The 12651-nt window shown below is 44.8% G+C and overlaps 1 protein-coding gene across 1 annotated transcript in view; it reads left to right on the top strand.

Annotated features, from left to right (window-relative positions):
- The window catches only part of LOC147625785 (NADH dehydrogenase ubiquinone complex I, assembly factor-like protein (DUF185)), a 62312-nt gene extending 50046 nt beyond the window's left edge, over window positions 1-12266 (top strand). The window contains exons 7-10 of the mRNA XM_086817362.1: window positions 788-840; window positions 950-1181; window positions 11459-11567; window positions 11732-12266. Of these exons, the coding sequence (XP_086673488.1) occupies window positions 788-840; window positions 950-1181; window positions 11459-11567; window positions 11732-11994 (657 nt within the window). The 3' untranslated portion in view covers window positions 11995-12266. The remainder of the gene's footprint in view (window positions 1-787; window positions 841-949; window positions 1182-11458; window positions 11568-11731) is intronic.
- The last annotated feature ends 385 nt before the right edge of the window (window positions 12267-12651 follow it).

The following is a 12651-nucleotide window of genomic DNA, read 5'->3' as shown; positions in this document are numbered from 1 at the left end:
ATAATTGTCATCATTCACAGAAGAAGTTAAAAGTCAGCATAATCATGTAGAAGGCCAGAGGTCACCCCTACGGGTAGACCAAGGGCCTTGAATATGTAAAGTCATTCAGTCACCTTTTTGTACCATATAATACAAAGAAAACCCTGACACCAACTATCTCTTTCTTCTTCTCTCTAATCATGTTTATTCAGCAACTTGTTCTTAATTAGGCTTAGGGCTGTGGATCACTGCATGCAACAGGGGGTGCGCTGGGCAGCAGGCTCAGGTGGGTGTGTGGCTCGCTATCGCGGTAGGAGTGTAGGCCTGCTGAATCAGATTTTCTCCTTGGTGCTAGCCTGGTGGTTTTTGTATTAAGTTCTATCTACATCCACGTGTATTTACTATCAGTGCATCGATGTCTTTGTAGGGATGTCATAGCACATAGTCTACTTTGCATGATGGAGGCAATGTTTAAAGCTTAAGGTCGTAATCAGGCTTATGTATAATTGAAAACACACAAGGTGGCTGCCAAGATAGTTCAGCAAGAACACATGAATACACATGCATGTTATTTCCCCACGGAGCTTGAAGCTTATAGAAAGCTTAACGTTGTAAATGTTACTTAGTATTATATTATGTGTGTGTGTGTGTGTGTATTTGTTGCAACAGCCCCTTTGTGTGTTGCAACACGTATGTATGACGATTCTTAGAGAAGGATATAGCAGGAAAACTATGGCTATTACATGCTACGTGTGCCTCTCAATCTGTTGTAAACCATTTCCAGTTAACAAATTGGTATTACTTGCAGAAAAGTTCTCGTGGATGGTGTGAGAAGCTGGTTGATGTGGATGAAACATCCGAGTGAGATGTTTGTTGTCACCTTTTTTTCCTTCCCTTTTTTGCTCCAGAAAACGATAATTTTGAGAAACAAAATTTAATGCATTCTGCATCCTTTTGATTTTTCTTCCAGGGAAGGTTTACGTTTTGTGCTCTCGCCGAGCCCCACAACTGCAAGCAACCTTTATTTAGCTAAACGATTTAAGTGGGCTTCTCTGGAAGAGAAGGCAGCACTCAATCAAGTAGAAGTATGCCCTCAAGCTTTGAAGTTGACACATGAAATTGCGAAGAGAGTTGGAGAGGATGGTGGTGGTGCTCTTGTGATTGACTATGGGGAAGACAAGTTGATTTCTGACAGTCTTCAGGTGAAGTTGCTATTTAGTTGAAAGTTTAAATGCACTTAATCTATTTTTTTCTCTTACATTTGCACTCGCAGGCATGTGTATATGTGTGTGTGTGTGTGCGCATCTCTGCCATGTCTACTCTTCTAATGTTGAAAGTTTAAATGCACTTAATCTATTTTTTTCTTTTACATTTGCACTCGCAGGCACGTGTATATGTGTGTGTGTGTGTGCATCTCTGCCATGTCTACTCTTCTAATGTTGAAACATCATATTCAAGAAAACTTTGCAATTCATTCTCCCAGATTACCAGAGAGAACATGCATGCTTACACAAGTGTCTTCGCACACTTTCCCACATAGCAAGAATGAGATGCGAAGGCCGATGTCAAAACATGCACAAGTGAGAGCCATTGAGGGGAACCATCAGCCCCCCCCCCCCCCCCCCCCCCCCCCCCCCCCAAAAAAAAAAAAAAAACCTTTTTTTAATCCATGTCAAAAAAAATCGACGAGCTAAGGAAGAACTGGCCCAAGTTTAGGAAGAAGTGGCACTTCTATATTTGACTGTTGAAAATTCTTGTTTATTATCAGCAACACATGTACATAAGCTCAGGTATTTGCTGTAACTTGATGAGAAAAGCATGCCTTTCGTGGTTTTTGTATTGCAAGCAGTTGAGGAAACACCGAAGACCAATGGATGCTTTCCAATCGAAAATCACATCTCTTCCATGCCAACAAACAAAAGACAAAGCTAATTTCCAATCACAAAGAAGAGAAGATGCATAACGGCATCCTTGAATTTTTCCTTCAAATTTACTAATCATTGCTGCTCAGTTAGAAATGTGCCAATTGCCATAAGTTGTAGTTTTGATAGAAGCACACATGCCTGCAAGCATTATGGCCTATGGCTGCTGAAGTTGAAAGAAAGTGGGAATCATGGTTTCTTTTCTTGCTAGAAGATGATAATGTAGATCAAGTATATTTAATCCACCATGCATTTTAGGAGTGTAGACCAAAGATCGTCTCAAAAGACGTAGCGCTCTCATACGATGCTTGGTTTTCCACAACAATTCCAAGGCATCAGACATAAAAGAATCAATATCAGTTTTACGCCAGATCAACAGTGGCAAATAAAACTGCACATATGCCATAATGATTGCTTGAACAATTCTGAGATGCACATGTAAAGGCCATGTAGAAAGCTTCCAATATGCTAGCTTGGCCTTCAACGTGTTCAATACCCAAGGAATAGCATCTTGCATAGACATATGCCATGCCAGTGGATATCCCATATGTCTAACCATGTGGTTTGTTGGAATAATTTGGCCTAACCATAGCAATGCATGCTAATCACAAGAAGTCAACGGAAGTAGTTTGGACTTAGAAAAGTTGATATGAAGTCCAACTGCTTTACCAAACAATTCCAAAGATTTCATGATGCACTTGAGATCGTTTGGATCATTTTGAGGCATAAACAAAGAATCATCTACATAGGCTTGAGCCGAACCATTAGGTAATAACCGTGTAGTTGCCCGTGTGTAGTTAAAACATCCATATACATCAAAAGTGGATGCGTAGCAATCGCATAGAGCAATGCACTAAGAGGGCATCCTTGACATAGATTTTTCCAAAATCCACTTCGATGAAAGATCACGACCATACAGGGGGAAGGGGAGGGAATAACCACTGGGACTGATATTGCCAAAATGCGCAGGTGAGAGACCTGAAGGGCTAGCGCCCCACCTTCCTCCTTGTAGGCCATGACAAGCTCAGCCGCGCAGTGGCCCAAGCGACAGCGCCCCATGAAATGATGTGGGTCGCGGTCTTGTCCATCATGAAAATGCGGAGAAATCACTGCCAAACCTGCTGAGCCCTCGGGCAATCTCAAAGACAATGTCGCTGAGACTCCTGAGGGTGGCCACACCTCGGACAAGCAGCTAGTCAACCGCCAATGGCCAACCACGTGCCAATCGCCAAATTCGTGTGTGCCAACAACCAAAGCAAGAGGGTGATCTTTCGAGGCCGAAAACTATCCCAGAGCCTCTTCCAAAAATCAGAGAGAAAATGCCAAGAAAGGCCCTGTGACTGTCAATGTGCTACTGTTGTCGGGGTGCCCTCAACTTTGGGCATCCGAATCCTGTGGCCTAGTCACGCGGTGTATGCGAAGAAAGGGGTACTCAGTGTCTCCTCTAGGTCAGCAGGATCACTCCAAGTCTACTCCATTGGAGGTGTGTGAGGGGCCGGCTCTCCCAAATCCATAACCGTTAGAGTCTCTCCCTGGCCACCTTGGCCGTGAGGGGGTCAATATGCCACTCATGTGCCTAAAATCCGATCACCCTCACCCTCTTTAAGGTGCAACCACTGAAGTCATCCAGAGGGGGCTCTGATCTCTCTAATCTGCCATGGGTTCCAATACAAAAAGTGAGCAAAGCACAACTCTCATCCGCACCATGAATTGCCAAGAGAATATCATGCCTGTAGGCATATGCTCACTTATGGTAGTGCTATGTGTGAACAGGGCTTAACCAAGGGCACTTTTTCCCATGTGGTTTTTCCCCTTGGACATCAAGTGTGAAAGGACACTCTAACATATAATATTTTGTACTTCTATATTATATGGATGTGGCACACATGCAAGGGTTGACTTGCATTTTGTGGATACCACACTTTTGGCTCTCTCTCTCTCTCTCTCTCTCTCTCTCTCATTTCTGTGTGTGAGCTTCTCTACCCTGCACCTAACCCTAATGTGCAGGTTTGTGTGTGTGAGTGTGTGAGTCCAACACCCAACATTTGGTATCAGAGCTGGGAGCTGGGAGCTGGCCCTGATATTTTGCTGCTGGAAAACTTCCTGCAAAATTCCGTCGCCACTGTGTTTCCGTCCGTTGAATTCCGTCGCCGCTGTGTTTCCGTCCGTCGGATTCCGTCGCCGGGTTATCTGGTTCCGTCGGAGCTCCTCAGGCATTTACAGCCAAGGATAAGGGTAAAGCAAAGAGCTTTAAGCATGGGGGACAACAGTCTAACAAGGTTGGTCATGGACAGCCCTCTTCTAGTGGTGAAAAGTCTGACAAAGGGGATGCAAACAAGCCCAAAAAGAAGGGCAAATGTCACTACTGCCATAAGCCTGGACACTACATTAGTGAATGTAGGAAAAGGATTGCAAAAGAGAAAAAGAAAGAAGCAGGCAATGCAGTAGCAGACTCTTCGGATGACAAGGCACAGCAATCAGCTAATGTAATCCAGGAAGAGTACACTTTTTTGGTCACATGCACTAGTGACACACCAGGTGCTTCAGACACTGATATGTCTTGCATTGCATCTGACAGACAGAATGCATCATGGTATTTTGATAGTGGTGCTTCGAGCCACATCACTTCATGCAAAGATGTATTTCAGCACTTGGTTTATGCTTCAAATGGCCGCACTGTATCATGTGCAGATCATACCACATATCCAGTAAAGGGAATTGGTAATGTCATACTTATTGCAGCCAATGGTGCCAATATATGTATGAAAAATGTATTGTATGTTCCAGGGATAAAGAAAAATCTGCTCTCCGTCTCAGCCATAAACGACCAAGGTTTAAAGGTTGAATTTGAAGATGGGAAGTGTTTGGTAAAAGACCCATCAAAGGGTTATGAAATAGTCACTTCTGGAACACGATACAAAGGCTTGTATAAGCTGGACAGCTATGACAAGCGCACTTATGATGTAAATACAGTGGCTGCCCACACTCCTGCTATGCATGATGCAGAGCTATGGCATGCTCGTTTTGGGCATGTAAATTTTCAGAGTTTGATGCTTTTGCAGAAGCATCATATGGTTGATAATATGCCGCCTCTTGAGTCTCCGCCAAGACATGTATGTGAGGGGTGTATTTTGGGAAAGATGCATCGGAAACCATTCCCCAAAGATGGAGCTGTTAGAGCTGAAAGTAAATTACAGCTCATACATAGTGATGTATGTGGTCCAATGCGGACACCATCCATAGGGGGGCATCTTTACTTTGTCACATTCATTGATGACTACTCCAGGTTTGCATGGGCTTACCCTTTGAAAGCAAAAGAAGAAGTGTTTACATGCTTTCGACACTTTGTAGCAATGGCTGAAAATATGTGTGCATGTAAAGTCCAAACACTCCGCTCAGATAGAGGTGGAGAATACATGTCAAATGCATTCAAGGATTATATGCTTCAAAAGGGCATCAAACACCAATGTACTGTGCCTTATACACCGCAGCAGAATGGTGTAGCTGAGAGGAAAAATAGATCTCTCATGGAGATGGCAAGATGCATGGTGAAAGCACAAAAGTTGCCTCACAAATTCTGGATGGAAGCTATAATGTGTGCAACTCATGTGTTGAACAGGTGTCCAACAAAAGCTTTGAAAACCATAACACCATTTGAGGCTTGGTATAGCCGAAAGCCAACAGTGGATTATATGCGTACATTTGGGTGTTTGGCATATGCACATGTGCCAGAACAACTCCGAACAAAGCTTGATGACAAAGCAATTAAATGCATTTTTGTGGGCTACAGCAATGAAAGCAAAGGATACCGTCTTTATAATCCAACTACACGAAGGATTTTTGTGAGTAGAGATGTGGTATTTGCTGAAAATTCAGAACAGCCCATGGTCAGCTTGTATAAAAGCAATGATACAGGCATACAGGACATGTTTGATGGACTTTTACCCATTGCAATTAGGGGGGATTCAGATCAGCCAGTCCCTACACAAGAAAATCCACATGTAGAACATGTGGACCAGCCAGCCATTCAGCCCCCTTTTGTAGAAGAAGTGGAAGATCTTGTCAGGGAAGAGCAAACAGCCATAGACACAGCCAAGTCAGTGCCAAGATGGTTGCTGAAAACTTTGCAAGAAAGCAAACTTGCAGCTCCACTCACAGGTAGAACAAGGGCTAGTTCCAGCCATGCTTTGAATGTACATCGTGGGGAGTCTGCATTCGCAATGGGTGGTCTCTTTGATTCAGAAGAGCCTTCTTCTTATGAAGAAGCACATGAGAATGAGCATTGGTTGCAAGCTATGCAAGCTGAAATTTCTTCTATCATGAAGAACAATACATGGGATCTTGTGGAATTGCCTAAAGGCAAGCATGTAATTGGAACAAAGTGGGTGTACAAAGTCAAAAGAAAGTCGGATGGTACTATTGACAGGTACAAAGCAAGACTTGTGGCTAAAGACTACTCCCAGAAAAAGGGAATAGATTATGAAGAGACTTTTGCTCCTACTTCGAGAATGACCACAATAAGATCTGTGATTGCATTGGCTGCCCATAAAGGATGGAAAGTGCATCAATTGGATATCAAAACTGCATTCTTAAATGGGGATTTACAGGAGGAAGTATATGTAAATCAGCCCATTGGTTTTGTAGTTCCTGGTGAGGAACATAAAGTATGCAGGTTGCACAAAGCATTGTATGGGTTAAAGCAAGCTCCAAGAGCTTGGTATGATAAGATACATGCTCATCTAACCAGCCAAGGTTATGAGAATAGTCCAGCTGAAAGCACATTATATGTGAAGAAAACCAATGCCGATATTCTCATAGTCATCTTGTATGTAGATGACATGCTCATTACAGGTACAAGCAAAGCACAAATTTCAGATTTCAAAGCTGATTTGAAAGCTGAATTTGATATGTCAGATTTGGGGCCTTTACACTACTATCTCGGCATACAGTTTATGCATACAGATGATGGCATTGTTATGCAGCAAACTAAGTACATAAAAAGTTTGCTAAAAAGGTTTCACATGGATGAATGTAAGCCCATTTCTACTCCGGTAGAACCAGGTGTAAGGCTTACTATGCATGATATTGGAGAGCCTTTTGAGGCGGCCTTTATAGCCAGGCAGTGGGATGCCTCATTTACTTGTGTAACACGAGGCCAGACATATCTTTTGGAGTGTCTTTGTTGAGCAAATTCATGCACAGCCCAGGCACAAAGCATTGGCAAGCAGTCAAACGCATTTTTCGATATCTTAAGGGTACCTTGGATCTTGGTTTGTTCTATCCCAGGGGGGGCAGCTTGCAACTTTATGCATACAGTGATTCAGATTGGGCTGGTGATTACGATACCAGGCAATCCACCAGTGGGAATTGTTTTTTTCTTGGCAGCTCATGCATATCTTGGTTGAGTAAAAAGTAACCCACTGTTGCTACATCTACTTATGAGGCCGAGTACAGGGCAGTCTTTACAGCTACAGTAGATTGTGTATGGCTGAGGAGACTATTGGCTGATCTTCGTGAGTGTCAGCAGACACCCACCACCATTCTCACTGATAGCCAGAGTGCTATGGCCGTGGCACGAAATCCAGTATTTCATGCACGTACCAAGCACATAGAGATTCATTATCACTATGTCAGAGAAAGGCTACATGCAGGGGAGATCAGTTTATCTTATTGCCCTACACAGGATAATGTTGCAGATCTATTCACAAAGGCTTTACCTCGAGAAAAGTTTGAAGCTTTCCGCAAAGCTTTGGGCTTACTCTCATACAGAGAGTGATCTGCTACCTTGTACAGGTTCACACTTCCACTACAGGGGGGATTTGTAGGCATATGCTCACTTATGGTAGTGCTATGTGTGAACAGGGCATTACCAAGGGCACTTTTTCCCATGTGGTTTTTCCCCTTGGACATCAAGTGTGAAAGGACACTCTAACATATAATATTTTGTACTTCTATATTATATGGATGTGGCACACATGCAAGGGTTGACTTGCATTTTGTGGATACCACACTTTTGGCTCTCTCTCTCTCTCTCTCATTTCTGTGTGTGAGCTTCTCTACCCTGCACCTAACCCTAATGTGCAGGTTTGTGTGTGTGAGTGTGTGAGTCCAACACCCAACAATGCCTAGTAAACACGTTGATGATGAGCTAAGCTGTGACTTGGGGGGGACCACGGGAGGCAGTCTTTTGGACTGACGACGAGGACAAGCTCTGCCTACATATGAAACATTAGTCTGGGAGGCGTGAGTACTCTACTCTCTGCAAGATGGAGTCTCCCCGGAGGCAAGGAAAGGATATGACGAGGCACTGTCTCCGGCGAGGCTATTCAAATGCGAAGGGATGGAATCCCAGCCGCATGTGCGAGGGCCGAAGCGGCAATCGGGGGGGGGGGGGGGGAGTTCCATCTCTCCCAATGGCTCCACCAATCACCGGGAGAAGAGGAAGGTATTCCTTCATGAGGCTTGGGAAGCAGATTGTCATGGGAAAGCCTGCAACGCGAGCCAATGGGTCGGAAGCGGGGTCGAAGCCGTGCTACCACCTCGTAAAGAAACCTGGGCTGTACGCAATGTGACAGGGCTGAGCTGCATGACTCTATTTGATGCTGCTGGCAAGTCAAACTCAACTTGGTATTAGCCGTGGCCCAAAGAATGAATGTCTGTGATCTTTGCAGGTCCTCCAAGGAGGCTAGCCTATAGAAGATCTCTGGGTTGTCCATGTGCCGAGCGGCTACCAACAATTTTGCACACCAGAGTGGAGGCCTCTAGGGATCCAACTCTCGTAGCGAGGAGCTGGAGGTCCGCTTGTGAGAAGGATAGGCAAGGGACGGCAGCCTCGGTTGGGGATGACGGAGCGGCTGCCATGGAGTTCTCTTGAGGAGTGCAGACCAGAAGGGGCCGAGGCTTGCCAAGTGAAAGAAATCCCAAGAACTAAAGAAACTGCCAGATGAAACGGAAGGGATGGAGTAGCCGAAGGGAGAAAAGGGGGAGGGGGGGGAGTGGGTAGGGGAGCAGCAAGAGAGGAGAACGGGGGGCAGAGCAAGAGGAGGAGGCGCTGGCGGAGGAGGGAGACGGGGGGGGGGGGGTGCGGCACAGTCAAAAAGGCGGGAGAAGGTGCGGGGTGCAGGCGGGCAGTGGGTGAGAGAAGGCAGCAGTGAAGGGGGGGCGCAGGCAGCACAGAAGTTTGCAGGGGGAGCTCGCAGCTCCATGCTCACTGTACTCTTCTGAGGCTTTCTCCTTATGCTGCACGTCGACTGCACGTCGACAAGAACCTTATTGTTGTAGAATTCATAAGATTGCTGAGACTTTTTCACATGTGTAGCAGGAAAAACTCATTCCACAGTCCTTTCCAGTGAAAGCAACCCACGTAAAGGCTGACAGGCTTTCTGCAATAAAGGCATGGAACAAGTTTGGAGAAACTGATAGCATTCTGGCTCTGAGGGCATTCAGAGTATCATAAGGCAGCTAACTTTAGCCACCTCAGAGACGGCCCACAGTATCTTCCAAATGGTATAGCCAAGTTTCTTTGCTGAGCAAAGCTAGCAAAGCTCTTGCAAGAGGCTACAAAACCTAGAAACGCACAGGTACTGTAGGGCTGGTTTGCTCAAGGACCTCCTTCTTGAAGTTGCTGGCAGTGACAGTGTGGGCAGCGTGGGAAGCACAAGGAGCTGCGTCTTGAAGTTGCTGGCAACGACAGTGTGGTCTTGTGCAGCGTTAAGCGCATCTGGAGGCGCTGCTGGCAACGACAATGTGGTCTTGTGCAGCATTAAGTGCATCTGGAGCTGCTGCTGGCAACGACAGCATGGGAAGAGAAGAAGACGTGGAGACAGGAGCGCCATAGCCAGTGCTCAGCTCAACAAGTGTCAGCAGCTCATCATGAATCAAAACGATAACAGATCCTAGGGCCTTCTCCTTCTCCCTCATCTAGCCGCTTTGCCAACACAACCATAAGCGCAACCACTGTAGTGCTTGGTTGGCTTCTTGAACAGGATGAGCAGCCTAGATGCGCCCTGGATCACCCCTGGCAAAAATAGAAGCGATAAAATGATTTAAATAAAAACATAACTAACATAGAGCACAGCCAGTGTAATACTCAATTCAGAGGTACGTGGAAAAAAGCCAACCATAAAGAAGTGAAGGCGTGAGAAATGGATGAGATTAACTGCAAGTTTATGCAGTTCAGAGATGAGCTTCATTGAGCAATGGGCTCTCAGGAGCGCAAAGTTAAATAAGTCGTCATCAAGTTCAGAGCTCTGAGTAGCGTTCCAGCCAAGACCATTCGTTGATGCTTCATCAAGCTACACATTGAGCTCTCAGCACAAGATTACAAAGGAGGAGCCTTCATCGAACTCAAGGAGAGTTCTCAGCTCAGCAGTCAGCCGCCAGGGTCTCTTGGAGCTCTTGGAGCTCAGTGGCGTGAGAAGGAAAGTTTTGAGCAAAAGAAAAAAAGGGGAGGAAAAGAAAGGAGGTGCCTACTATAACCATCCTATTCTAGGGTTTTTCTTATCTTTTCACACCCTCTACCCTCTACTTTTTGATCCTCTTACACATACACCTAAATCCACATTTTAAACCAAGCTATTCCCTCTACATTCTTTTGAGACTTGGGGAAACTTTGCGCATGGCATGCATATAGAGGCTTGTTTAGCACTTTTTTTTTCGGGATGTTGTAGAGATTGTTCACACACCTTGTGTTGGGTGATTAGGCACTTTATATTTTGTGGCGTTTTTCACACGCTTGTACACTTTGGGTAGTGTTCACACGCGACCATGGGTTATTCCTATTACTTTTACTCTTCATTTGATCACCATGGTTCGAGTTCACATCGTCATCAACATCACTATATTACCATCTCAGATCTTCATCTTAGGAGTGTCACTTATGCATTGCACTTCGTCGTGATTTTGGTTTTTGTATATCGTCATGATTTTGATTTTTGTATATAGCCTTCTCTATATGTGTCTTTTGTGCATGACCACCCTTCAATTTCAAGGATGAAATCATTATAGGAGGGGATGGTTTGTAAGAAGCAATTTAGCAAGCTTCTATGGAGACCTTCTCCCTTGTCTTAGACTCCATGTAAACAATGTCTGCATGTCTCTGGACTCCATGTAAACGAGTCTCCTCTCTATAACTTCCTTTCATTAGACATCGTCTCTAGACTCCATGTAAACGACTCTCCTCTCCCTTGCTTCCATTGGCCTACTCCATGCTTGAGTAGCCTCCTTCCTTTCAGCATTGGCCTTTTCCAGCTGTTCCACTTCTGCTGCAAGGTCAGCCCATGCTTGACATTTCACACTCCTCCGATACATTGCATGCACATTGCATCCATTGTTTGTTGCTTGACCTGTTTCTGTGAATTGAAAGAACTCTTCTTGAATTGGGTTGGTAGCTCCATTTTGAATGCTGTACTGCTCTCCTCCATTTGTTTGTAGAGCTTGTCCTCATCCCTGTTATCTCTTCTTCTTGTAGGGGAATGTCTTTGATTGTGACAAACTATGAGAGAGAGAGAGAGAGAGAGAGAGGCTGACAGGATGTCGTGATACTCTGTATCATGCAGGCCATACATAAGCACAAGTTTGTGCATGTATTACATGATCCTGGCAAGGCAGATCTAAGTGCCTATGTTGATTTTGCTGCCCTCAAACATGTGGTCAAAGAAAGTGCAGGTGAGGAAGTTTTTAATATCAGAAATGACATGACATATGGACTAATTCGGGAAAGGCCTTCTGCACATACATACAAACGGTGCATGTATGCTTTCACACATTGACATAAGAGTACATCCAAGTGGTTTTTCGAACATTTTCTAATTATTGTTGGGATTTTACAGTTGGTGCGAATACTTTTGGGCCCATTTCACAGTCCCAGTTCCTTGGAATGCTTGGAATAAACTTTCGGTTGGAGGCACTACTAAAGAATGCCACAGAGAAGCAAGCAGAGGCACTTCAATCTGGATACTGGAGATTAGTCGGTGAGGGCAGTGCTCCCTGGTGGGAAGGGGATGAAAAGCTGACTCCAATCGGTATGGGGTCTCGGTACAAAGTTCTTGTAATCGTCAACAATGGACTTGGTGCTCCACAATGCTTTCAATAAGCACACACTAGTCCGTATTCTGAATTCACTCCAGGCATGGGTGATTTGGGAATCATGTACTTCTGCTACCAAACAGGGGACCCAATGAGGGAGTCCATGTGGTGGGCAGGGCCCCATTGACTGCTACTAAGCAAGCAAGTCCCATGCTTTGTGACTGAGGCATCTGTGGTACCCTTTGTGACTGAGGCAACTGTACATGGTGAATAACAAGCTCATATGGCATTATCTCTAGAGAATCAATGCATCTGTCGGGAAACCCATCATCTCAACTGGTTTCTGTGTTATTCTTACTTGGAAGTCTCTTGTTAGCAGAATCTCCTCGTGGCATAACTGCTTCTCTGTCTCTTTGTGAACCGTGGTGCCCACTATGATGATGCATTGAGTTTCTTTTTTTCAATGATAAGAGTTATCTGATGGAACTTTTGTAAACCTCTTCCTCTCATGGACCCTTTGGGCCTTTTCTAGATGTTTGATCTCACTCTCTCTCTCTCTCTCATGCCTAAGTTCACATGAGTTTGTAACTGAACAACAAATTAATCCCTATTCTTTACATCACAGCATGCTACTTTCCTGCTCCGTACATTACAGCATGCTGCTACTTTTTTCTATATGATCTTTCCACCCATGGAGAAAGCATGTCAAGTGATATGGTTCCTT

The sequence above is a fragment of the Cibotium barometz genome, chromosome 23 (genome assembly GCF_041138505.1).
Source record: "Cibotium barometz isolate CiBa-2024 chromosome 23, ASM4113850v1, whole genome shotgun sequence".
NCBI lineage: Eukaryota > Viridiplantae > Streptophyta > Polypodiopsida > Cyatheales > Cibotiaceae > Cibotium > Cibotium barometz.
Note: the sequence above shows the minus strand (reverse complement) of the source record. Positions and strands in the feature narration are given on the sequence as shown.